Genomic DNA, 25,983 nt, shown 5'->3' on the forward strand with positions numbered 1-25,983 from the left:
TTTCTCCACCTACAAATCCATAAGAGGCGATAATGAAACGAAGATCATCAGCAAGGAAGAAGCTGTGGCTACATTTTCTTCTGTGCTATGCAGAGGCCTGTATAAGAAGACATCAGTCGGACGATGGCCACCTCTGCAGGAAGTTCTTACCTGCTAGCGAGCCCTTTCTGCCGGCGTTCACTCGAGTCATGATGTCATTCAGAGTCAAGTCCCCTGTCAACAGGTCTGGATGATCCTAGACACGATATTCAGAGATGCGTTATCAAGGCCCCAGAGAGGAGCTACACACTGCTGGTGATTTTGCCCGTGTACCTAACAGACACAATTAGATGGTAGGTGTGCTTGAAGAAACTGTGTTGAGTTTAAAAAGCACACAGAGAAAAACTACTGCTCTAACAGGGCAGAGAAGGACCTTTCATGTGTGGCGTTTACAGTTCATGAAGCTCTTGTGCATTCTTTACGTGTTCTTCCAATAGTATTCTTAAGTGGTGCTATGTTTTACAGAGACTGACAGTGTCGCTCAGAAGAATGAAGGGATTCAGCCAACATCACTGTGAGTGGAAGACAGAGGCAGAACCTGGATTTAGCTCCCATGGAGACTCTGCCCATCTCACCCCTCCCCTTAGAAGGACTGCCTTTCCTTCCTCCACTACACTCTCTGGCTTGGCGTTACTGTGATCTGGTGGAGTGGAGGAACAGAAACACAAATGTGGGAGGAGCTGAGGCTCTGCTGCTTGCTAGCCATCAGGCAGAAGACAAGCTCCCTGGCCTCTCTGAGACCTGCTAACTGGACATAATGATTCACGCAGCAGTACTGTCCTAAAGACTAGACGAGACATCACGGTGAGCGTGTCTTATGAAGTCAAAGTGTCTGTCTTCTCCTCACATCTCCTCCATGCTGCTCCTGCCCTCTAACAAGTACAAGGAAAGGGGACTGAGGATGTAGTGACTCCCTGTATGGTCAGGACACCTGCTCGGAGATAAGACTGACAACCTGCCCACTACCCCCTCCAATCTTACTGGTTGGTATTTCCGCTTCTCGTGGTGCTTCTTTAACATTATCTTCAGGTCACTGTCCCCCAGCTCTATTTTATCTGAGAGAAAAGGAATTGAACCACATGGATAGTCCTTATTTCCACAGGGCTCAGACTCACATTTTCCTGGCCACTTCAGTATTCTAAAGTAAGACATCTCTGGGTTTCCCTTCTGACTCGTGTGCTACACGCACCACAGTTTTAAGACATGAACAGTCACTGACTCAGCTCTGCAGCTCTTCTGTAACCTGGTCAGTAACGATAATCTCCGTACTCAGCTGCTCCTGAATTTCTTCACAGTCTTCGTTAATTCCTATCCAATTAAGAATATTCTCTAATTTCATGGACGTGCCAAGAAACTGTTATGCCTGTGGTTACCTCTCTGGTTCCATTATTAAACTTATCCCTTAGTATTGTTATTTTAAGATTCTGCTTTCTTTAGGCCAAAATGCCAGCTGATCAACTCCTAAGGGAAATTTTCAAAGTAAAGGAAGGAATGCTAGCTGGCCTATTTGTAAAAAAAGTGGAGCCAAACAAAAACCTGTCCAAACCTCCTAGGGCTAAGGAACACTGCTCTTCTCCTGGCAGGAAGAAGCCAGTGCTGCTCCCCCCACCGTAGCCCCCCTCAACACCCCTCCACGCCCTGGCACCAGACCAGAGCTCACCTGCGGTTTTCATGTCCGTGGTGGAGAGCGTGGGCACCACCCTCAGGGGCACAGCAGGGCTTGGGGAGCGTGCTGGGGAGCTTGGGAGCCACGAGCTGAGATCTTCAAAAGAAAAGTTTCCTTGTAAATCCAACATGATCTTGGACCCCAGCAGGGGAGACTGGCCAAGTGGTTGTTTGGGTTCAAGATGGCTAAGCCAACAATCGGGACGCCAGGTTCTAGCACTCCCTCCGGACCCCTCCCAGTCAGACTGTAGCTCTGAGGTCATGTAAGCAGCTTGTCCAGGAGGAGAGACATCCACAGTGGTGGGTCACTGTGGAGGCCAGGTCACTACACCCCTCCTGGGGGGAAGCAGTCCTCTCGAGCGGCCGGCAGAACTAGAGACCCTGCGGTAGGCCCGCGGGCACGCGAGCGCCAAGAGCGCAGTGGTCTGCAGTCACAGCCACCCAGCGGGAGAACTCACGGGCCAAGAACCAGGGGCTCCAAGCTCCACCACCGGCCCAGACGGACCACAGGGCACAGGCATGGCTTCCTCATCGCGGGGCTGGGGGAACAGTGCCCACCAGCTCCAGGTGGATGAGCAGCAGTGGTGGAAACGGACGCCAGCCCCGGGGGCCCGAGGACACTCACCCTCCTCGTCGGAGGACAGCGCCGTGTCCCCACACTCCTCCTTCACCTCCCGCAGGACCTTCAGGTAGCGCTGCTGGGTGCGCCACTCCCGCTCCTCAGGTGCGCGCGACGGCCAGGGCCGCTTCTGCCGCGACGGGAAGGTGGGGCCGCTCCGCCGAGCCATCTCCAGCAGGTCCTGCAGAGAGGACAGACGGGACAGGGTCCTGGAAGCTTACCCTGGCCGGTCCCCCAAGTCCACACTTCCTTCTCTTCTTCAACGAGCTCAGTTCCCGCCCTCCGATCACAAAGATGCTTGTGGATGAATACGTTCAAATAAAAGGGACTTGTACTGATTACAGTGTAAAATCCCAAATCGGAGAGCTACTCAACCAAGAATGAGTACTTATACCAGAGTATTATACTTATACCTAAGTATTTCCACACCGAAACTTACAGGTCCTCTGAGGGCACGACTACCTCACCCTGAGGCCTCTCGCGGCTGGTCCAGACCTGGGGCCACTAAACCTGGCTCCCCTCAGGCAGCCAGACGTGAAACTGAGGACAACCTGGTTCTCTTGCACGACCCACCATGGAACTGAAAGCCACCTCTCTGGGTAAATAAAGAAGCTACGACATTTCATCGATTCTAAGACGTATCCTTTTTTTCCTCTGTCCTAACGTCTCTGAAATTAGGACACGTCTGAAAATGCACCTTAAAAAGGAAGGATGCACTTGGCTGTGTTGGGGGTAGATGAGCAGTTTCCTTCCTTGCAGTCTTTCCTTGCTGCCCCATCTGCCCCTTCAGGTCACCAGGTGCGTGTCCGTGTCACTCCCGGGAGAGGGATTACTTACGCTGCGTGAAGCCAGGATCTGCTTCAGCAGCCGGTGGAAGTACTGCTGCTGGGAGCTGAGGTAGCGCTTGTACTGCGACCGGAAGCACAGCTGCCGGTACTTGACCACCTCGGGGTTGAAGTGTCCGTCTGCAGGAACAGGCACATCCACGTCAGCCACCATCCACGTGGAGAGGGGACAGCTCTGCACTGACCAGGGGACGGTGTTGGGGGAGGGGAGCCTGCGGACGGGGGTTGGGGGAGGCAGGCGGTGGGGAGACACAGGAAGCACACACACCGGGACTCAACTCCCTGAGGCTGCGCAGGAAGCAGCCTGGAACAACCGTCAAGAGCGAGAAGAGTCGCCCTAGAGGCGGCGACATAAAATGAGGCCTGATTAGAGCAACCGTGGGAAACGTCAACTAATGAACATGGGTCAGTTTCATGGGTGTGCATTGTATATATTGTTTCTCAACTCTTCTTATGTTTAAAAAGATTTCAAGATTGGGATTGACATATAAATACTACTATGTGTTAGAACTGGACATGGAACAACACACTGGTTCCAAATAGGAAAAGGAGCGCGTCAAGGCTGTATATTGTCACCCTGCTTATTTAACTTATATGTAGAGTACATCATGAGAAACGCTGGACTGGAAGAAACACAAGTTGGAATCAAGATTGCCGGGAGAAATATCAATAACCTCAGATATGCAGATGACACCACCCTTATGGCAGAAAGTGAAGAGGAACTAAAAACCCTCTTGATGAAAGTGAAAGAGGAGAGTGAAAAAGTTGGCTTAAAGCTCAACGTTCAGAAAACGAAGATCATGGCATCCGGTCCCATCACTTCATGGGAAACAGATGGGGAAACAGTAGAAACAGTGTCAGACTATTTTTGGGGGCTCCAAAATCACTGCAGATGGTGACTGCAGCCATGAAATTAAAAGACGCCTACTCCTTGGAAGAAAAGTTATGACCAACCTAGATAGTATATTCAAAAGCAGAGACATTACTTTGCCGACTAAGGTCCATTTAGTCAAGGCTATGGTTTTTCCAGTAGTCATGTATGGATGTGAGAGTTGGACTGTGAAGAAGGCTGAGCACCGAAGAATTGATGCTTTTGAACTGTGATGTTGGAGAAGACCCTTGAGAGTCCCTTGGACTGCAAGGAGATCCAACCAGTCTATTCTGAAGATCAGCTCTGGGATTTCTTTGGAAGGAATGATGCTAAAGCTGAAACTCCAGTACTTTGGCCACCTCATGCGAGGAGTTGACTCACTGGAAAAGACTTTGATGCTGGGAGGGATTGGGGGTAGGAGGAGAAGGGGACAACAGAGGATGAGATGGCTGGATGGCATCACTGACTCGACGGACGTGAGTCTAAGTGAACTCCAGGAGTTGGTGATGGACAGGGAGGCCTGGCATGCTGCGATTCATGGGGTCGAAAGAGTCAGACACAACTGAGCGACTGAACAGAACTGAACGTGTAAGATAGATAATGAGAACCTTCTGTGTAGTTTGGGGAACTCTACGGATTTGAAGCAGGAGAATAACACAACCAAGAGCAAAAGAGAAAAACGGTCACCACTGCAGCGGTGGCCTAGGAGGCCTATAGACCCTGATGTGTGGGCCCCATGCCTGGAGGCCTCTTCTTCCACCAGCCTCCCTTCTGCTCCCTCCACCCTGGCCCCACTGGCCTCCACGCTATTTCCCAAGCACACCGTACTTTACCGACGCCTTTCTCCTTAGAGTGCCCTCCACCCACCCACAATGTTTCCTGTTAAGACCCAAGGTCTTCACAGCTTGCTCCTCAGATCTTCATGCAGCCTCTGTTCAAACGCACCTCATCAGAGAAGCCCTACCCAGCTACCACCCAAGATAGCTCCTCCGTGTCACTCCCAGGCCCACTACCCTTAGTCTCTGCAGTGCCTAACACCAAGACACATTTGCTCATCTGGCATCTTGCTTTCCCCCATTAGAATTAAGAGCATGATTACACCTCCAGAACCCTGAGGAAAGCTGTCTGTCAGCTGATCAGTTAAGTAGTGGTTAAGTGAGCGGCAGTAGAGCCTTGAGATGTATTTCAAGGGACAAAGACTAGACTTGCTGACAGCCTGGATGCTGGGGCAGGAAGAGGAGCGCGGTACCCAGATCCCTTGCCACGGGCGACTGGTGCCATCACGGGAGCCGCAGTGAGAGAAGTCTGTTTCGGAAATATTAGACTTGAGCAGGGTGCCACAATGTGAACTTAAGGAGCCAGATGCAACAGCTAATCTCAGAAAGCGAAAACACGGCATCACAACGTCTGTTTTTATTCGAACCGCCTTTAATGACATTCCGATGTAAGCAACAACAGCAAACACTTAGAACAGCACCTGACACGTAACTGTCATCATATAGGGGCCGTGAATATATTAACTCACCCCATCTTCACAACCCCCCTTCCCTGCATAAAAAAGATACCACTACATTCTCACATTACAGAAGAGCCTAAGGCGTGGAGAAATTATATAACTTGCCCAAGGTCACACAGCTAAAAGGGGAAACTGAGTCTGAAAACAGGCCATCCAGCTCCAGAGCTCAAGCTCTCAGCCACCACACTGTTAATGCTGTCTGGTGTAGAGAAATAGGGAATTTGACTTTTAAGAAAAGAGGCAAGAGTTTAATGCTAATGACGCTGACATACAGGAACTGGACGAAAATTCTACTTCTTTACCTCTGTGCTTCTCTGATGTGACCTTCCTTCCGTCTTCAGCTTCCCCCACTTTTGGTAACCACAACAGGCAAATGCTCTATTAAAACAGAATTCTGAGTACATCACACTAAAGAAAACACACTAAAATCAACTGTTTTTGGTACTGTTAATGTGGTCACTGGAATTATTTTACCTGAACATGTGGCTCATGTAGTGTTTCTATCGACCGCGCTGAGCCACAGAACAGCAGAAGAGGCAACTACAGCCTTGGGTGAGGTTGCTAAGAGGGCAAAAGAGCCTGGTAGGCGGTGGATTTTATTTGAAGTGAAGGCAATTGGCAAATATTCTGAAAACTGAAACTCTGAGATGCTCACGCTGGTGGCTGTGTGGAGATGGTGTCTGAAGTAGCTCTAATAAGAGGTCCCAGAGAAGAGCTAGTAGATGGGAGCAGGCAAGTAAGGAGGGAGAGTGGGCCTAATAGCAGGAGCAGAGGCAGGAACAGTGAGTCAATGAGGACTCAGCAGAGAGGGGTATGCTGGCAGGGTGTGCAAGGCCCAGGAGGCAGTCGGGAACTAGAGGGCCACAAGTGCAAAGTGGGGAGGTGAAAGTCTCACTTCAGACATCAGACATTATGGTCAAGACATCAGACATTACGGACAGGTTAAGAAGAGAACTGAAAATCACCTGCTGGTCTGCAAACTGCACTTTCACTGAAAAGAAATATGGACCAGAGGGAAAAATGAGCACTGGAACAAGTGGCAAAGCAGGAATGTGAGCCACACAGTACCCTAACAGTGTTAAACTTCACACTGACATTCAGAATCTAAATTCAATACAGTATTTTATATATTTCTGAACTTGATCATTTCTGGTTACCTAAGAGAATGTTGGAGAAGGAAATGGCAACCCACTCCAGTACTCTTGCCTGGAGAATCCCATGGACGGAGGAGCCTGGTAGGCTACAGTCCATGGGGTGGCAAAGAATCGGACACGACTGAGCGACTTCACGCACTCACTCAAGAGAATGTTCCTGCTTTTCGGAGATGAATACTGAAAAATTAGGAGTTTTCAAGTGGTGCAGGGAAACTAAAAGTAGTGGTAATAAGCACAATAAGGACAAGAAAATAAATGGGGCAAAATGTTAATGGTTGGTGAACCCAGTGAGGAGTACGTGGGTGTCAATTTCAGATTCTTGTCACTTTTCTGTAGATTTGAAGTTTAAAATTTAGAAAGGTGTGACAGGTGCAGGGGACAGCCCCCCAAGGACTGCAAGCTATGACGTCTTTCCAGAAGTTTGGAGAAAAGGGAAAATGACAGATGATGATGAAGGGGACAGATGGTTAAGGACTTTTTCAGTGTGAGATCCCTGATCCCATCTACAGATTGAAAAAGAACAAGTACAGCAAATACACACGGTGCAACAACTGCCAAGAAATGAGGTCCCGGAGGAAGCAAAACACGAAAAGAGCAAGAGTGGGGGTCAGCCCTAAACAAAGAAGGGTCCTTCCTCTGAGACAAGTAGCTGAGGGGGCAGCGATCACAGTGAGCTGGGGTGTGGCTACAGGTGGGAAGCTGAGTCCCTGACACATGAGGCTTTCCTCGGAAACAGAAGACCAGGGAGCCTGACAAGCACCTGGGCTTAAGAAAAAAAAGGATTCTATTTAAAACATTACCAGGAAAACGAAACCAAAGGTAAGAGAACTGGCAGCAATGCCAACTCGGTCAAGACACATGACCACAACAACCGTGGTGGCGCAGCCATCCTCACCAACACTGGAGCTGAAGCACGATGCAGGACAGTGAGCATCACAGAACTCCCACCTTGGCGTTCCTTGTCTGCATCCTCACCAGAACCATCACTCTGATTTGGAAGCAAGCGTGCCAACGTCACAGACAGTCCCTGACATGGCCTCAACCACCAACCAGGCCTACCAGCCCAACTCCCACCTGAGACCCTGGCTTCAGCCACATAAACCCTGGCCAACCAGAGGGGGAAAGCTTCCTTAATAACCCACCAAAGAAGGGAACACTCATTTGAACCCCTAAGATAATGAGGTATGATATGATAAGCTTTTTCTCTCCAATATTTCTGTAGCTGTCAAACTGTCCAGTTTAGCAGAACTCAAGAGGTGGTGTTTTTCACGGGCTCCTGCCAAAGCAAAGTCACCCCAGAAAGCAGGAAGGGGAGAAGCACCTTCTGTTCCTCTCCATGGGACAAGGAGCAAAGCAAATGGGGACTTCAGAGTAACCCCAAACCCATTCTGGAATCCCCAGTGTAATTATGGATTCAGGAAAGGATTGGTGGGTGCTAAAACCACTGGGGAAAACAAAGGCTTTTTGAAAATAAGATTATCACATGGTTCCTAAATACAACCCTATGGATTGCATATTAATTACAGGGGGAAAAAGGTGCCCTTACAGTCAGTAGGCCCGGCAGACACCACAGAACCAAGTGATCAGAAGCAAGACTGACATCACATGCCCCCTGTGGGGGTGGGGTGGGGGGATGAAATTTCCCATTTCCTTTCTTGGCAAAATGTTTAACCCAAATTTATATCCTGAGGAAGCAACATGGTAACTCCCCAGAAAGCAAGACATTTTACAATTCAAGTGTCCTGGGCTTGCCGCAAATGTATTTTGAAAGACAAGGGAAAAAAGGTCCTAGATTCAGGGAGCTGAGAGACAGGAAATCCACACACAGCACACACAAACCATGAGCACAACCTGGATTTAAAAGTTGACCATAAAGGACGCTGAACCACTGGGAAAATCTGAACAAGGGCTACTATGCTATTCCTGTTCACTGTGAAGTTTCTTGGGTGTGGTATTAACACTGTGACTACATGGAAGGATGTCTTTGCTAAGAGACACACTATATGCTGAAGTGCCTGGTGGGAAAGTGTTAACTTTTCTGCAGAAAAAAAGTGTGTGGGCATCACACACACATACACACGTGTGATAAACCAAACAGTAAACTGTTTTTAGTGAGTTCTGAAGACTAGCCATAAAGGGTGTCCTCAAGATGCTAATAATGTTTTGCTTCTTAATCTCAGTGGTGGCTACACAGCTGGGTTCATATAACAAATCAATGAGCAACACCTATGATTTATGCTTCCTATTAAGTGAAAATTTTTTATTAAAAAAAAGAACAGCCTAGGCAGCAAAGTGCTTCCAGAAACCACCTGATTGAGTGGACAGTGTCTGCACATAAAAGCACAGTAACGCGAAAGGAGTACACACAGAACGGGGCGTGTTCCCACCCCCATGCCTCTAAAGACAAGACTGTGGGGCTACACACCTCGGAAAAGCTTTTGGGCGATGTGCAGAGGGTTCCCAAAGCGGAAGTTCTCCCCACTGAACAGGGCGAGGATGAGCTGATTCTGCTGCTCCATGCTGTCTTCAGGAAAGAGGGGCAGAAACTGCTGGAGATGTTCACGCTGCGAGTCGCTCAGCACTTCCTGCCACGTTGAGAGGCTGACTACATCAAAGAAGATCTCGGGCTAGGAGAATCAGGAAAAGCAGGAGGAAAGCAAACGAGAAAAAAAGTTTTTAAGTTTTCTGCACATAAGTGGTAAAATATACATAACATGAAATTTATCATTCTGTCCATCTTAGGGTGTATGGTTCAGTGGCGTTAAGTACATTTACGATGTTGTGCAACCATCAACACCATCCAAGTTTTTATGTTTTTTAAACAAACTAAAATTCCACTGATCTTTATTCAATTCTGAAATCTTGTGAGATTTGTCAGGAATGCCCTGGCAGGCCAGTGGTTAAGACTTCGTGCTTTCACTGCTGGGGCCTGGGTTCAACCCCTGGTTGGGAAACTAATATACCAAAAGCCGCACAGGACAGCGAAAACAAAACAAAACAAAACTTGAGAGATCAGTAAAGATTACATATAAACCACAATCTTATACCCAGCAGTAAATAATAATCCTCAGGAAAATGAGCTCAGCAGAGAGAATCTCATTTAGAAACCACTTCTGACAACAGGGGATAGGATGGTGAACATCTCAGTTCAGCTCAAGATGAGGGGCAGAAAAAGCCCACGTGGGAGGCGAGAACTCGAAGAGCTGAGGGCATCTGCTGAGAACCCAAAGCAGCAGAACCAGGTCTGTTCTCCACTCACCAGTTATGTACAGGACACATCCTAAGTGCTGTGTGCTAAGATGGACAAGTGCATATACCGCCTGGTGGGAGAACAATTAAACAAGCTATTGCAATGGAGTGGAAGTTTACCCGTGAGTACACGGGAGAAGCACACCTCCCAGACTTACAGTCTCGGAGAACACCTTTCATACAAAGTGACATCTAAGACGGCAAGGGATAAGAGGAAAATGTGCTGAGACAGAAGGGTTAAAAACCCAGAGTAATAAAAGATTACTACAAAACAAAAGACAGCAGCGACCTTTAGGGGCAATAGAGAGGGAGAAGAGGAGAGTTAGCATTCAAGTGGGGGCTCCACAGGTGTTTTATTACTGCTTAAACTCCATATATATGTGTGTGTGTATATGTGTGTGCGCTTTATATATTCTTATGTGAGACACCTTTCACTTTTTAATTAAAAAAAAAAAAGTTCAGAGGACTTTCCTGGCGGTCCATCAGCTAAGACTCTGCTCCGCCCTAAATAAGACCCGGTTCAACCAAGTAAATAAATAAACAAACAGAAGTCCAGGCAACATCAAGAAGCGCAAGAATAAAGAGGGCAAGGGAAGCAGCAGACAGTGAGACAGGAGCGAGGGACCTAGGAACACGGTGAGTACTTGTCACTTTATCCTAAATGACAAGGACAGACAATAGGGAGACACTGAAGGGTGTAAGCAGGAGAGAACCGAGAAATCAACCACCTGCAGGCGTCTCAGCAGGCAGGCAGCACGGCACCTCCGGCTCCCTAAGACCTCCCCGCACAAACCTACTTCTGCACACCACGTTACTAGTGGCATCTCAGCGTCTGGCACAGAGCAGGTACTTAGGTAAAACAAGTGCTTGCTGGCTGCCTGAACAACATACAGAGGTTTACTTGAAAGAGCATGTAAAGAAAACATGGATGGGAAAGACATACACCAAGTTCAGTAGCTGTTACTTTGGGAAAGGAGGCAATACAGGCAAAATGGTGGCTTTAATTTTATCTACAGTTTTTAACATATGATGAAAGAAAAACCTGAACCAAATATGACTAAATGAAAGTATCTCCCCAAACCGAATGCATGGATGTTCACCATATGATACTCTATACCTGTCCATCTATTTGAACTTTGGCAAAATAAACAAATAAACACGTTTCAGTGTACCTAGTGCCTAGCACATAATAAGCACTAAATAAATGGTAGCCAATGATGACTGCACAGCTCAACTGTGAAAAGTGGTCAAAAGCACACTATTAATACTATCTCAAGAAACTATCTATTAATTGACTAGAAAGCTGGTTACCTTATGGACAGATAATGCATGCATTCTGTATCGTGATTCACAACTTGGGTAAACATCTAATATAAAAGATACACATAATTCTGTCCTTAAATATAAAACTTCTTGGGACTGCTCTGGTGGTCCAGCGGATAATAAGACTCTGCTTCCACTGCCAGTGGTGCAGGTTCAATTCCTGCTTGGGGAACTCAAGACTCCGCAGGCTGAGTGGCCACATAATTTTTTTAAAAAAACCTAGCAAACTGTTGAAAATTGTCTTGATAGAAACTCCAGTACTTTGGCCACCTCATGTGAAGAGTTGACTCATTGCTGGGAGGGATTGGGGGCAGGAGGAGAAGGGGACGACAGAGGATGAGATGGCTGGATGGCATCACTGACTCAATGGACGTGAGTCTGAGTGAACTCCCAGAGTTGGTGATGGACAGGGAGGCCTGGCGTGCTGCGATTCATGGGGTCGCAGAGAGTCGGACATGACTGAGTGACTGAACTGAACTGAAAATATGGCTTATGCCATATTATCAAGTGAATACGTTATTAAACATGTAGAATGCAGCTTATACTTTCTTCCTTAATCAGAATATTAAACTGATTTACACTTAAAACATCGCTCTGGTTGCAATGTAGAAAATCAGAAAGAAGGGAGCACAAAATCCTGAAAACTTGCACAGTGTAGAAAAGACTGCAGAGAAGAACTCAGAAGGAAATAACGGTGTGGATGTCACTACTCACGTCCTCCAGAAGGTCCTCAGGCAGACTAACCCTGGTGCCCCCCAGGAGGCAGTCCTCCATGATCCGCGAGCCTTGGCCATCCCCACATGGGCCCAGTTCCAAGGGATCCGTCAGCATGTGGTCCAAGGAATCCATTCTTTACGTTCCACAGGTTAAGCTAGACAAATCCGTGCAGTCAGACCATGAGACACAAAGGCAGAAATCCCAGGGATCTGTTGACACAAATATTCCTTCACAAAATATCCAACCCAGAAAATATTCAATCTCTAATTTCTTCTTTTACTTTATCCTTAAACCCTTTTTACCTTATCCTTAAACCCTAACCTCTGCTAAACAGCTCTTCTCCCTCCCTCTCACCACATCCTCATCAGAATTTCACATCTTATCCAGTAGGTCTCCCCCAATACTCAGAACAGTTCTGCAGCAGCTCCCCAGTCAACAGAATTTCTTACACCTTCACTTTACATACAAGTAAAACGAGACTTACAGATTAACCGGTAACTAGACCGAGTCCACCATTTAGACTTCCCTGAGAGACTAACACTTTCACTACTTTGGGGGCCTCCTTGGTGGCTCAGATGGTAAAGAATTTGCCTGCAATGCAAGATCGACCTAGGTTTTGATACCCAAGTCAGGAAGATCCCCTGGAAAAGAGAATGGCTACCTACTCCAGTGTCTTGCTTAGAGAATTCCATGGACGGAAGAGCCTGGTGGGTTACAGTACACAGGGTCACAAAGAGTCAGACATGACTTAGCGACCAACACCTGAAATCTCTCACACTAATATAGTTTACTTAATATTGTTTTTTAAGCAACTCTTTGTTGTTCCTTCACAAAAGAATTGACTGAAAATCCAGAGACTAGTGAAGTTCAGAAAGTAACACTAAGTTACTTAATGAGGGCCTATTAAGTGCCAGGCCTTTCATGTACCTGATTTAATTCCTATAAGTGTGCAAGATAGGGTTATTACATCTGCACTACAGATACTAAAACTGAGGATCAGAATAGATAAGCAACTTGCCCAATCCCAGAGACAGGACTGAAATTCAGGTGTGCATGACTGCAAATCTATGTTCTTAACACTAAAAGACAGTGGCCAATGCACTTCAGTTGGTCCAGCTAATATGTATAACCATGTAAATATAATGCTATTTTTCTCCTTCCTGTAATAAGCGAACACTGTTGGCTACCTTTAGAAACATACATACGAAAATTTTTTCAGAGAGCATCTCATAAGGCTGATGGCTGGAATTAGGTGCAAAGCAGAGGCCATGGTTATTAACAACTGGTCCAAGGGGAGGCTGAACTCAGCCACTCTACAAACATTTGCTAAATCCCTTCTCCAACTCTGATTCCTACCAAATGGAAAGGAATAAAAACAGATTTAATAAACACCAAACTCCTAGTCTCATCTCAGCAACTCTGAGCACATCTTACCTAACCAGCTATCAATTTCCTTACCTAAGATGAAGAGGAGCAGGACCTGGTCCTCTGGTCCTCTCTACAGTTATTTCCAATCCTGGAAGCCTGCAGTGAATCATTTCCAGATGGATGCATTTATATAACTTAATGCAGTCATGTAATGACTTCTCATTCTGAAAAACTCTCAAAGGATAAAGAGCAGGCCTGGAATATTACTGTTAAAACAAGCACCTTTCCGCTAATCATTTCAAGTAACCTGGAAGAGATGTCAGATCTACATAATGATACAGTGGAAAGACTCTTGTTCAAAGCAGCTGCGTGGTCCCCAAGGTACTATGTCCTATCATCCTTCAGTACACGATGAAGGACGGCATCTTGAACACTTCTGATGCCTAAACTACTGACACCGGTGAGAAAGCACATGGCATTTGCCTTTAACAAAACTTTAGAAACAAAACAAAACAAAAAAGTAGATGCAACCTGATGCTCAGAATAAAGCCCTCTTACCAGAACTGGCACCGAAGAGGGTAACAGCTGCAGAGTTTTACCTGACTCTTAGGAGAACAACCTGTTTCTCAAACTGCTCACCAGTTTCTTCAATTACACTGAACGGATCGCTAAATGTAATCTATCCGAGTGGCAACCTTTGCCCTGCAACTCTTCTTTAGAGAATCTCAAAACACAAAAAAGCAGGCAGCTGCCAAAGGGTCGGGACCCCGGAAGCCAAGGGTTTTTAGGGGTTTTAACTCTTGCGGCGTCCTGCACTGCTTGACCAGCCAGGAAGGCCTTTCTCCCCAAGGCCCTTCCTCTGCACCTGGGAGAATATTCCTTCCCGGCCCCTCCCCAACACAGAAGTTAAACCCCAGGCTCTGGCCGCGGCAGCCGCCCGCTTCAAACTGCAAACCCCTCCAGAGCCCCCAAGCCCGGGTCCCGCGCCACCTCCGCGCCCACGGCCCCTCCCCCACACCGCGCTAACCCTAACCCCCACCCACCCAGGCCGCCCGGCTCCCACCGCGCCCGCTCCCCTGCCTCGAGCCCGAGGGAGCAGCGACCCTCGGAAACCCGACCGCTTCTTTCCTCCCCTTCTCCCCACACGACACTTTAACGCTTTCGCCACGCCGGCCCTCCCTCACCTGCGCCGCGGGAGCCGGTCTCGTAACCCGCCGCACCTCTCAGCCCGCGGGCTCCCGGACCGGACGCGCTCGCTCCCGCAAGGCGTCTCGGTGCGCGCACGCTCCGGGGTCGGGCGGCGGAAGGGGCGGGTCTGCGCGGGGCGGGGCCTGGAAGTGCCGGGGGCGTGGCGTTCAGGGCGGGGCCGGAGGTGCCGGGGCGGGGCTCGCAAGGCAAACAGCCTGTAGTGCCGAGAGCCCTCAGGGCTGGACCTTAGAGGGCTGCTGTCTGGCTCGTTGATCGCACGAGGCTTACAAGTGTCCGGAGGGCGAACCGGGTGTGGCCAGTCTTTACCTGGCGCGAGCAGAAGCTCCGGAGCACGAGTGAGGGAATGCAGTTTAATTAGCTAACGTTTGCAGAGCGCAATATCCTGCTCCTGGCACCTGAGCACTTTCCATCCAAGAATCTTTGTACCAGCCACGTGGTGCGCTGTTAGCTCCTACTTTGTGATTTCTCAAGTTTCATCGAGGAGAATGCTGATCAGAGCCTGTGCCGCTCCCACTAACCCCGGCGTGGCCCCAGTTCTCTCTCCCATCCCTGGATCCTCGACGTCCGGAAAGAAAGTACACACACATTTAAAATACATTTTAAATCAAACTGGATAGCCTTCTCTCTATTACTATACTTTCTCTCAACTATTCTCGATAGTTAAGAACCTAGGCCACTTTCTTCTAACTCACTAGGTTTTATTTTGAACGGCTTCGAACTTTTTACTACACAGCTACTTCCAATCAGTTCTTCAGGGACCATCCTCTGTTATCTGCATAGAAATATGTCAGACAAGCTGGCAGGCCAAACTAGTGTTCCTCCCTGCTTGGAAAATACTGGTTTCCAAACAAAGCCAATCTCTGTTCCCTTGTTGACTGCACACCTGCCTCTTCAGTTCAGTTCAGTTCAGTCGCTCAGCCGTGTCCAACTCTTTGCAACCCCATGAATCGCAGCAGGCCAGGCCTCCCTGTCCATCACCAACTCCCCGAGTTCACTCAGACTCACGTCCATCGAGTCCGTGATGCCATCCAGCCATCTCATCCTCGGTCGTCCCCTTCTCCTCCTGCCCCCAATCCCTCCCAGCATCAGAGTCTTTTCCAATGAGTCAACTCTTTGCATGAGGTGGCCAAAGTACTGGAGTTTCAGCTTCAGCATCATTCCCTCCAAAGAAATCCCAGGGCTGATCTCCTTCAGAATGGACTAGTTGGATCTCCTTGCAGTCCAAGGGACTCTCAAGAGTCTTCTCTAACACCACAGTTCAAAAACATCAGTTCTTCGGTGCTCAGCCTTGTTCACAATCCAACTCTCACATCCATACATGACCAGAGGAAAAACCATAGCCTTGACTAGACGGACCTTAGTCGGCAAAGTAATGTCTCTGCTTTACAATATGCTATCTAGGTTGGTCATAACTTTTCTTCCAAGGAGTAGGCGTCTTTTAATTTCATGGCTGCAGTCACCATCTGCAGTGACTTTGGAGCCCCCAAAAATAAAGTCTGACACTGTTTCCACTCTTTCCCCATCTATTTCCCATGAAGTGATGGGACCAGATGCCATGATCTTCATTTTCTGAATGTTGAGCTTTAAGCCAACTTTTTCACTCTCCTCTTTCACTTTCATCAAGAGGCTCTTTAGTTCCTCTTCACTTTCTGCCATAAGGGTGGTGTCATCTGCATATCTGAGATTATTGATATTTCTCCCAGCAATCTTGATTCCAGCTTGTGTTTCTTCCAGCCCAGCGTTTCTCATGATGCACTCTGCCCCTTAGATTGTTGGGAGGGGTCTGGAACTACACACCACCAAGTAAAAGGGCAGGGGAACAACGTTCCATATTGTCATCCATAAATTCCCAGACCTGTGTCTCTGACCACACCAGAGTAAACTAAAGAGTCAAAACAATGTAAGCTGTACTATTAAAAAAAAAAAAGTAACTATCAGAAGCTGTTGTATTTTGTACACATACAAACAAGAAGGATGTTTATTAAAAAAAATATTTATTAATTTTTACACCTGCTGAGTAGCACAAGACTATTAACACTATAACTCACTGAATGTACATAAATGTTCACATTTAAATAACAGGGTAGGGTCAACATTTCCAACCTGCGGGTCAGCTTCAGCATCTCATGAAGTGCTTTTTAGCCCTACATGTCTTAAGAGTTTTTTGAAAGGATAATTCCAAATCAGAAAACAATTCAAGAAGACCAAAACAATAGATTTTTCCAGAATAACAGAAAGTTTACATGATGAAACATCTGTTTATGTGGGCACAAGCCAAACAGTAAAAATGTAAAATCTGTATGTAACCTACTCCAAAATTTCCGCACTGCGCTGAAGTCTACAGTGCCAGAGTGTCCTAGGAGAGAGCACAGTATAAACAGTGGCAACAAAATTTTTTTTTCAAATTGAGTCTTGGATGGCTTACCATCTGCCATCTCTTCAAATCCAAGTCCTTTTCAAAATCCATTACCTTAAAATAAATGTGAATACCTGATCTTAAAGCAAAGTTGTTTGGCTCAACTGCCACACCTGCATCTCTGGTTGATGATATACAAATTATCAATAGTTCTAGAGTCCTTACTTTCTCCACATAAGGACAAAAAAAAAAAAAAGAGGAAAAGAACTTCGATGGGAAAGAAACAGAAGTCCTTCCACAATATTTTTTCTCTTCTGTGTATTTTAAAACTTGAAATAGCTGGCATAAAATGAACATTCCATTCAATGATCGTTTTCCACCTTAGTCAATAAGTTATTCCTGAGGGGAGGGAGGTACATTGCTGGTTCAAATAAAAAAGGAACCCAACAGGGCCAAAAAACTAAACTGGACCTTTGGGAAAGCCTGATACTCTTTACCTCGCAAATCTTTTGAGGCTGGACACTAGGGCATTTGTAATCATCACAGTGGAGGACTGTGGGGCTCAGGATCTCTACATTGTGACACAGAGTCTGTATTTCCTGTTGAAAACATCAGCATTACCTCTTTGTTACCAAAGAAACAGAGTCCATTTTCATTTTCCACACGACTACCTAAGAACTCTCAGGTTCTCTTAGTGCCTAAATTTTCAGGGCTAACTACATGAATGAGGTCTCAGTAATAAAGTGCAAAATCTACATATTAGTAAAGTTACTTCAATAGAATTGTTTACTTTTCAGAAAGGTATCTTTACCATAAAGAAGCTACTATACTTCTTAATTTGTAGAGCCAGTTTTTACCCAGAAATGTAAATAAAATAAATTAGTTAACTTCATTTGAAACTGAAGGTCAGTCTTCCTGTTCTGGAATGATAAATTCTACCATTTCCATAATTATTCTAAAAATGTATGTCACAAAAAGTTGTTAAAATACATACTGGTTTCTGCAATGTTTTCTGTGCACAATCGGAATGTACAGTAAAAAGAAGGGAAATACCTTCCCCCACTGAATTCATAGCTACTAAGGCTCCCCAACAGGAACAATGATAAGAAAAACTATCACTGAGGCAGAATTTTCTCCCTCTCCCAACTAACAATGTAATATGAAGATTGGGTTTCTTCTAGATCCCTTATAATTGCCCTAACAGACATTATAAATGGTCCCACCTTTAAAAATTTTTCCCCAAGGTGTGAAGTTAGTTATCTTACCAAAAGGCCCAGATGAACTGCAATATATTTAAAGTGTTAGGAAATAAGGAGGACCACCTTTCCATCCAACCTGAAAGAATGTTCATTTTAAGACAGTATTGGAAGGACTAAAATACACTGCACGCTGTGAGGGAGGGTTGCAGGTACGCCTGGGAAGAGCAAGGGCTCGCCTGTTTATCAGTGAGTGGTAAACGGATCCTGAAAGGCAGGATGAGGTCTCAGTGCTTCTCACTCTCTGTATAGCTGCTTTAGCCATTTTCCTTGATTCTGTCATCTCCAGTATCTCCTTCATACAAGTTCAACCAGAGAATGGGAGGCCAAGCTTTAAGGTAGGAGTTTAAATTCTGCTGACATCAAGCAACCTTTCCTTGTACAGGGAGTCCACAGTTGCGGAGTAATAAAGTAAGATCTGTCAGAACACAAGGTTCTGACCTAATCTGCTAAGGACCAGGGTCTGTGCAAAGCACTACCAAGAGCCCAAAAGCGCTTTTCCCCAAAATGGCAAGTTTTTTAAAAATCAGTAGTAAGAAAAATTTAGATGACAGTTTTTCCTTCAGACAATCATAAGGTTTCATCATTGTAATTTTCGTATTCAGTGGGCTCCCTTTGTTAAATTATTGAAAATGCAAACTCACAAGAGGAAGCAGTTCTGACCTAATATGCGCCTACAAAATGCCCCTTTGCCTTTGGTGCTGTGGCTTGGGATTAAGAAGCCCAGTGGCCGTGGACTTGGCACATCCTTTCTCCACCTTTGGTACAATACAATACATCACTTAATATTTCCACAAAGGAAAAGTAAGGCTTATCCATGTGTTAAAAAACCAGTTCAAGAGCAAGGCAAAGTTTTTCCATCTTGAAATCTGAATGACCTCCATCCCATGGCGGGAACTCCTAGGGTTTGAAGAGTCCACTTGGTAAAGATGATCTTGATAAAATAAGCCCTGGTGAGGATCAAAACTGTGATTTCCAAACTCTTGAGTGAATGATAAATCTTAAAAAGGAGCTGTAAGTGCCAGAAGCTTCCAGACATATGAATAAGAAAAGACATGGTATGACTGCTTGATTCTGGCTTGAGGGTAGGAGTTAGGGTTTAGTGATGTGCACTTCGCTGTCCCCATTCCCGTTGGTGGTGGTTGTGATGATGTACTGGGTGGGCTGTTGGCTGGTGGTCTGGGGGTCCAAGTCACTGTGTGCAGCTGGCTGAACCTGGACTCCTCCAGAGAGAGCGGACGCTTGCTTTTCCTCCAATTCTGATTGACTTTCTGATAACACATAATGACCCTAGAGCAGGAAGAAAAGGATCTTTAGAAATCTGAGGCCAGATGTCGGAGTGAGAGCCACGGTGGGGGGCAGAGGAGAGAAGGAATATGCAAAGCAATGTTATAAAGGGGAACCCAAATAGGCATCTATGGGGGGAGATGGTTTACCTAAGTCCTTTGTAGGGATGATTCAGCCACAGAAGTAGACTACAAAGAGGACTTAAAGGAGGACCTTAGATGTCCTACCAAATGATAGAGTGAGAAACATCAGGTACAGAAATTTGCACCATGATGGTAACCTACCTGGCAAAGGAAATGTGCTATATATTGTCCCTAAGAATTTAGAAATTCATAAAATAAGGTGACCGTATCAATTAATGTCTAAAGGTGAATACAAAATAGATCAAAGAAGAGATAGTTAAATTATCCTTAAAGAGGCAGAATGACCCCCCCCACGTTAAGATCAATGGTTCCCAGAGTTCAGAATTTGAAAGACCCAGCAAAATTAAAGTAAGAATTAATGTTCCCAAATTTTAACTTGCCAAGTGAAATCATTTTTTAAATGCTGCTGTCAAATGAGAGACATTTTACAGCAGAACAGGAAGAACACAGTCTTAGAATAAAGTCCTTTGCATTGAATAAATTTGATTTTATGAAGACATACACTGTCTTAATTTTTCCTCATTTTTCCCTCTGATGATGAAAAACATCTCCATGTCAGCTACCTTAACATTTTTAAAGAAAACATGTGTCTGTCAGAAGGAAGATTGGTCAACTATATAGACTGAAAGAGAAAAAAAGCACAGAGGAAAACTGATAGTAGCCTTTCCAAGGACTGTCCAGAGAGAAAGCCACAGCCAAATATGAATTAGATTTATCTGGAACATATGTTCTGAGTCCATGCTCATCAAAGCAACTCTCTGATCAGCATTTAGTTTCCCAAATGGGTCTTTCTCTAGCTGGAGGGGGCTGGTTCTCAACCAAGGGTCCATGGACACCTAAGTGGTTCATAGGTGGGCTGTAGATAGTCTATGACCAAAACTGTACATTAAACTTGTTTGTGTGTATACTGTTGTTGATGTTGTTGTTGTTGTTTAGTCGCTCAGTCGTGTCTGACTCTTTTGCGACCCCATGGACTGTAGCCCACCAGGCTCCTCCGTCCATGGGATTTCCCAGGCAAGGATACTGGAGTGTGTTGCCATTTCCTTCTCCAGGGGATCTTCCTGACCCAGGGATTGAACTCGAGTCTTCTGCACTGGCAGGCGGATTCTTTACCACTGAGCCACCAGGGAAGTCCCATGTATACTGTGGCAGGGCCTAAAAAGAGTCAGTAAGTCCTTGTGGGACTCACAAAAAAGAGCAAAATTTCACTCATCATGCCAAGGAGACCATTCCATTTTACATTAGTTACTGTTTCCATGACAAAAGTGTTACTCCAGAGTTATACAACTCTCCTCAGTCTAGTTAATATGAATTCGTGTGCTGAGAAATGGGTGAGCTCTTGGTGTGATTTGGGGAAAAAAAAAAAAAAAAAAAGCCAGGTTTCTGAGGCCACTAAACTACCCTGTTACACACTGAGGCCTCTTGGGCAGTAATCAGTCTTCCCCTGGGCACATCTCAATATCCCAGGCTAGTTAAGAATATCTTTCTTAATTTAAATTTACACACTCTGTCTTCCAGAGGCAGGCTACAAGAACCCAGTGAGGATAAAAACAAAGGTAGCAGGTGCAATATAACAAAATAATTTGTGGCAGGGAATTCCCTGGCAGTCCAGTCAGTAGGACTCTGTTCTCATAACAGAGGGTATGGATTCCTGGTCAGGGAAGAATTTCATAACACATTCATTATATTATTCTCTCCCTACTTGAGGATCAACAATCATGAAGACTCATATACTTTCTAAGAAACACATGAAAAGATGATCAGTTATCTATATCTATCTATATGTATGGGCTTCCCTAGTGGCTCAGTGGTAAAAGAATCTGCCTGCCAATGCAGGAGATGCAGGTTCCATCCCTGGATCAGGAGGATCCCCTGGAGGAGGAAATGGCAACCACTCCAGTATGCTTGCCTGGAGAATCCCATGGACAGAGGAGCCAAGCAGGATACAATCCACGGGGTCACAAAAGAGTCACACATGACTTAGTGACTAAACAACAACACAAGAAATACATATATGGATCCAGAAGGTTCACTGTAGTTATTAATTGAATAGATCTTTCTCGAGTATTTGCTATAGCCCAGCCTCCTGTGCAAGACATTAAGGATAATAGACCCAGCTTTTGAGGAATTCATTGCCTACTAGGAAAAGATGGTGAACCAATAATTAAAATAAGCTGTGCTATAATACAGTACCACAGATATTATGGGAAAACAGAAGACATACTTCTAACTCAGATAGGAAGAGTCTGGAAGAAGTGTTTGGGAGGAGGGCGGGGGTGGTGCAGTATGGGAAACAGAAAAACCCTCCAAGCAGCACAGCTTACCGGAGTGACCGCCTTCACTTGGCCAGTGGTGACCGGAGTTGCCACACCACTGTCTGTAATCACAAACTGACCTGGGGGAAGTGTCATCATTTGAATCTCTGATGCTGAAAAACAGGAAAGAACCACAGTTCGGTGGTCTCAGATTTCAATACAAGTGGTAAAAACAAATAGCTCACCAGTGACCACTTTCCCTCCTGAGTCATTTTCCATGGGTTTGCTTGTTCCCAGAGTCTTATGTTGATGTGATTAGATAATACAAGGAGACAATCCATTATTTTGAAAACTGGTAAATTAAGGAGATGAGCCAAGTATCTAAAGCATCTATCCTGCCGTTTCTGTGCAAATTATACCTCACAATAACCTGACAGTGAATATAAAATTGTTTTCATTATGGAAGTTTCCTAGCAGTAAGTGTATAAAGGATGATAGAATCCATGGACTTCCCTAGTGGTCCAGTGGGTAAGACTCTGCTCTCCCAATTCAGGGGGCCCGGGTTCAATCCCTGGTCAGGGAACAAGGTCCCATGTGATGCAATTAAAAGATCCCGTGTGCTCCAGCTAAGCCCTGACACAGCCAAGTACATAAATGTTTATTTAAAAAGAAGAAGAGTGGGATAACATCAGAACAGCACATCTCTGCAGTGCCTAATGAAATGGCGGGGTAAAGGAAACAGACAAGCGTCACGTGCCTCCTGATGGAGGTATATATCAACAGCTATGGCATGTTTGGGGGGAAAAAAAAACAGAACCTGATCTGATTAAGCCTCTAGATATAACTGCCCATCTATAGGAAATAAAAGAGACAGAGGGAAGCATCTTAAATGACAATACAGGGATGTCAACAGCAAAATCCAGAAGGGAACACAAGTGACCCAGTTTCTTCAACATGTTAACTGCAACTTAGGAGAAAGAAAAAGAACACATATACTAAATGAAACTGAACAGACATGATCGATAGCAATGTATGGCACTTATTTGGAACCCAATTTGAAAAACCAACTGTTAAAACATTCATGAGACAGTCACAGAAATATGAACCCCAGATATTTGACAGTATTAAGCAATTACTGTAATTTATTTTTAGGTGTGATAATGACACTGGAGTTGTGTTTTTTTGTTTTCACTGCCTTGATTTTAGAGATAGATAATAACATTTATGGATGAAATGATATGGGTGATATTATATAGTTGGAGGACTGGGAGAGAATGGCAGTGGGTACATATCAAACATGAGCTGGTAAGTGCTGAAGCTAGATAACTGGTACAGGGGAGTTCATTACTGTTCTGTTTGTGTGTGTGTGTGTGTGTGTGTGTGTTTCTATGTTTATATATATGGTTTTGGGGGGTTTTTTCCCCCGCATTGCGCACCTTGTGTGATCTTAGTTCCTCAACCAGGGATCGAGCCCACACCCTTCACAGTGAAAGCGCCAAGTCCAAACCACTGGACTGCCAGGGAATTTCCTATTTTTGTATATTTTAAACTTTTTTTTTTTTTCCAAATAAGAAATTTCAGATCTTTTCACCAGGCTAGAATGCTAGTTCTTACTATGACTACCATGACCGTCGACATCATTCCACATTCTTCTCACCGGAATGAAACTGAGTGTAAATGTCAGTCTATTTACCAGGATTACTGGGATTCATCATGAGGAGGAGTCCTTCCCTGACACACACTAGGACAGATTGTAAAGATAACTAGACAGTAGCATTTGAGCCTGTCTCCACACTAAATCTACGTAACACAGCCTAAGATCAATCACAGCAAGATGGACCCCAAAACAAAGTCAGTAGTATGACAGAGACCAACACAGCCCCTGCTCTCCTAGCTCCTGCTATGGAGCCCTTGACTGTTACTATTCCTGTTCCTTCCATTCCTCAGTGATAACGGCCTCATGCTTTTCAGCTGACACCCAAAGCTCTGTCCCCACCAAGATTTCTACTTGTTCTGACCTTTGGCAGCCAGTCCAGCTACTTCTGGTAACACTAACCTCAGGGTTTTGAAATCAGCTACTCATATATCTGTCTCCACCTGATGCGAAGAGCCGACTCACTGGAAAAGACCCTGATGCTGGGAAAGATTGAGGGTAGGAAGAGAAGGGGACGACAGAGGATGAGATGGTTGAATGGCATCACCGACTCAATGGACATGAGTTTGAGCAAATTCCGGGAGTTGGTGATGGACAGGGAGGCCTGATATGCTGCAGTCCATGGGGTTGCAAAGAGTCGGACACGACTGAGTGACTGAATAACAATGAGATAACAGTGGGAGAAGGCGATGGCACCCCACTCCAGTACTCTTGCCTGGAGAATCCCATGGACTGAGGAGCCTGGTGGGCTGCAGTCCATGGGGTCGCAAAGCGTCAGATACTACTGAGCAACTTCCCTTTCACTTTTCACTTCCATGCACTGGAGAAGGAAATGGCAACCCACTCCAGTGTTCTTGCCTGGGGAATCCCAGGGACGGAGGAGCCTGGTGGGCTGCCATCTATGGGGTCGCACAGAGTCAGACATGACTGAAGTGACTTAGCAGTAGCAGCAACAGTTTCTTTGAGCCCAAGACTATCTGGTGAGGAGGAGCAGCACAGTGTGCTGGTTTAGAGTATAAACTTGCACCCAAGCTGCCTGGGTTTTAGTCCTCTGTTTAGTAGCTGTGTTCCTTGGATGAGTTACTCTGTGTCCAAACTGCCTTATCTATAAGGTATCCAAAACTGATACCTTATCTAGGAGGCTGCTGTGGATATTAGATGTGATATAGATTCAGTTTAGAATCCTTCCTGGCACACAGTAAGAGCTTAATGAAACTTGGTTAGCATGATTATTATGTGGTGTTACTTTGAAAGTCAGTATTCATCTTTTGTACACACAGGGCCTCGCATAATGATTGATATATACACCTTCAATAAACATGGCTAGAAGAGATGAATCATGACCTCAAATCCTAAATGCAGCTACTGTACTACTTAAACCACCTGCCTACACTTGCTGCAGCAATATTCCTGACTTCTCAGAAAAAATGTCATTTTGGGGTGGCCCTGATATCAGACGCTGCCTGAATCGTGAAACTCATCGAAGTACAAGCTCCACAGAGTGTAGAAAATGGCTAATGAACCTTTAATCCAGAAAATCGATGATAAAGCCGATGAAATTCCGCCCTGTAGCTGCAGGTTCCCCACCTGCACCCTGAAGAACCAGCCTTACTTACAGTAGCCACGGAAGGAATTCCAGGTGTTGGGGAGGTACGTGTGCTGGACCGTGGAGCCCTGGGGAGGCTGCTGGAGGGCCTGGCCCTGTGAGGAGCTACCTGCGACGTGCGAGGGGCTGAGCCCCTGCTGAGACTGCTGTGGGGAGGGACTCAGCGGCTGCCCAGCCACCTGAAGAGAAAGAGAGTGGGATGTGTGAACTGTCAACTCGTTGCTGAAGAAAATAAATCATGCTCACGGGAATTGTAACGCTGATCGCAGAACTGTTAAAATAGTAAATTTTATTCTTGACTGCACCATATTGCATGCAGAATCTTAGTTCCCCGACCTGGGATTGAACTCATGCCTCCTGCAGTGGAAGCGTGGAGTCTTAACCACTTGACCGCCAGGGAAGTCCCTAAAATTAGACCTATTTTAAATAAGAACAGAATTAATGAAAAGCAATCATAACTATGAAATCCTAATTACCTTCCAAAGGATGATTATCTACAAGGGCATCCAAAGACTTAATTGTTAGAAAAGTAGATGAATGGAAGTATCATTATCTTCAATGCATAGGTTTTAAAAAAAAAACTAAGAAGCTCAATGACTTTCCTGTGTCACAAAGCTAACCTGGAACACAAACTGAAGTTGATCCCAGAAGTTGGAATCTCCACTTCCGTGCACTAGATACCCCCCAGTTAGTGGAGATAAACACAGGGACCCATTCTGTCTACAGGATAAACCCCCCACCCCCCACCACCACTGTCTGCCACTCAAGCCGTCCACACTTCAGTTCCAAACCACCCTCCTGGCCTTGTTTCCAAGCACGATTTCCTGTCACTAAGACACCACATCACAATT

The 25,983-nt window shown here is 45.7% G+C and overlaps 2 protein-coding genes across 6 annotated transcripts in view; both read right to left on the reverse strand.

The window, feature by feature from the left end:
- Positions 1–14,651, reverse strand: part of NFRKB (nuclear factor related to kappaB binding protein) — a 34,410-nt gene extending 19,759 nt beyond the window's left edge. For 3 of the 4 annotated variants that reach the window (XM_018043225.1, XM_018043226.1, XM_018043223.1), the window contains exons 1-8: positions 14,551–14,651; positions 11,996–12,207; positions 9,135–9,336; positions 3,161–3,288; positions 2,330–2,504; positions 1,700–1,801; positions 1,021–1,094; positions 151–235 (exon numbers count right to left, since the gene is read on the reverse strand). In XM_018043225.1, coding sequence (XP_017898714.1) covers positions 151–235; positions 1,021–1,094; positions 1,700–1,801; positions 2,330–2,504; positions 3,161–3,288; positions 9,135–9,336; positions 11,996–12,130 — 901 coding nt within the window. In that variant the 5' untranslated portion in view covers positions 12,131–12,207; positions 14,551–14,651. The remainder of the gene's footprint in view (positions 1–150; positions 236–1,020; positions 1,095–1,699; positions 1,802–2,329; positions 2,505–3,160; positions 3,289–9,134; positions 9,337–11,995; positions 12,208–14,550) is intronic. The other variant, XM_018043224.1, reaches the window with a different exon arrangement.
- Positions 16,547–25,983, reverse strand: part of PRDM10 (PR/SET domain 10) — a 95,395-nt gene continuing 85,958 nt past the window's right edge. For both annotated transcript variants that reach the window (XM_013975851.2, XM_005699638.3), the window contains 3 exons: positions 25,143–25,311; positions 21,942–22,045; positions 16,547–19,477 (listed from right to left, as the gene is read on the reverse strand). In XM_013975851.2, coding sequence (XP_013831305.1) covers positions 19,280–19,477; positions 21,942–22,045; positions 25,143–25,311 — 471 coding nt within the window. In that variant the 3' untranslated portion in view covers positions 16,547–19,279. The remainder of the gene's footprint in view (positions 19,478–21,941; positions 22,046–25,142; positions 25,312–25,983) is intronic.

This window comes from Capra hircus, chromosome 29 (genome assembly GCF_001704415.2).
Source record: "Capra hircus breed San Clemente chromosome 29, ASM170441v1, whole genome shotgun sequence".
Classification (NCBI taxonomy): domain Eukaryota; kingdom Metazoa; phylum Chordata; class Mammalia; order Artiodactyla; family Bovidae; genus Capra; species Capra hircus.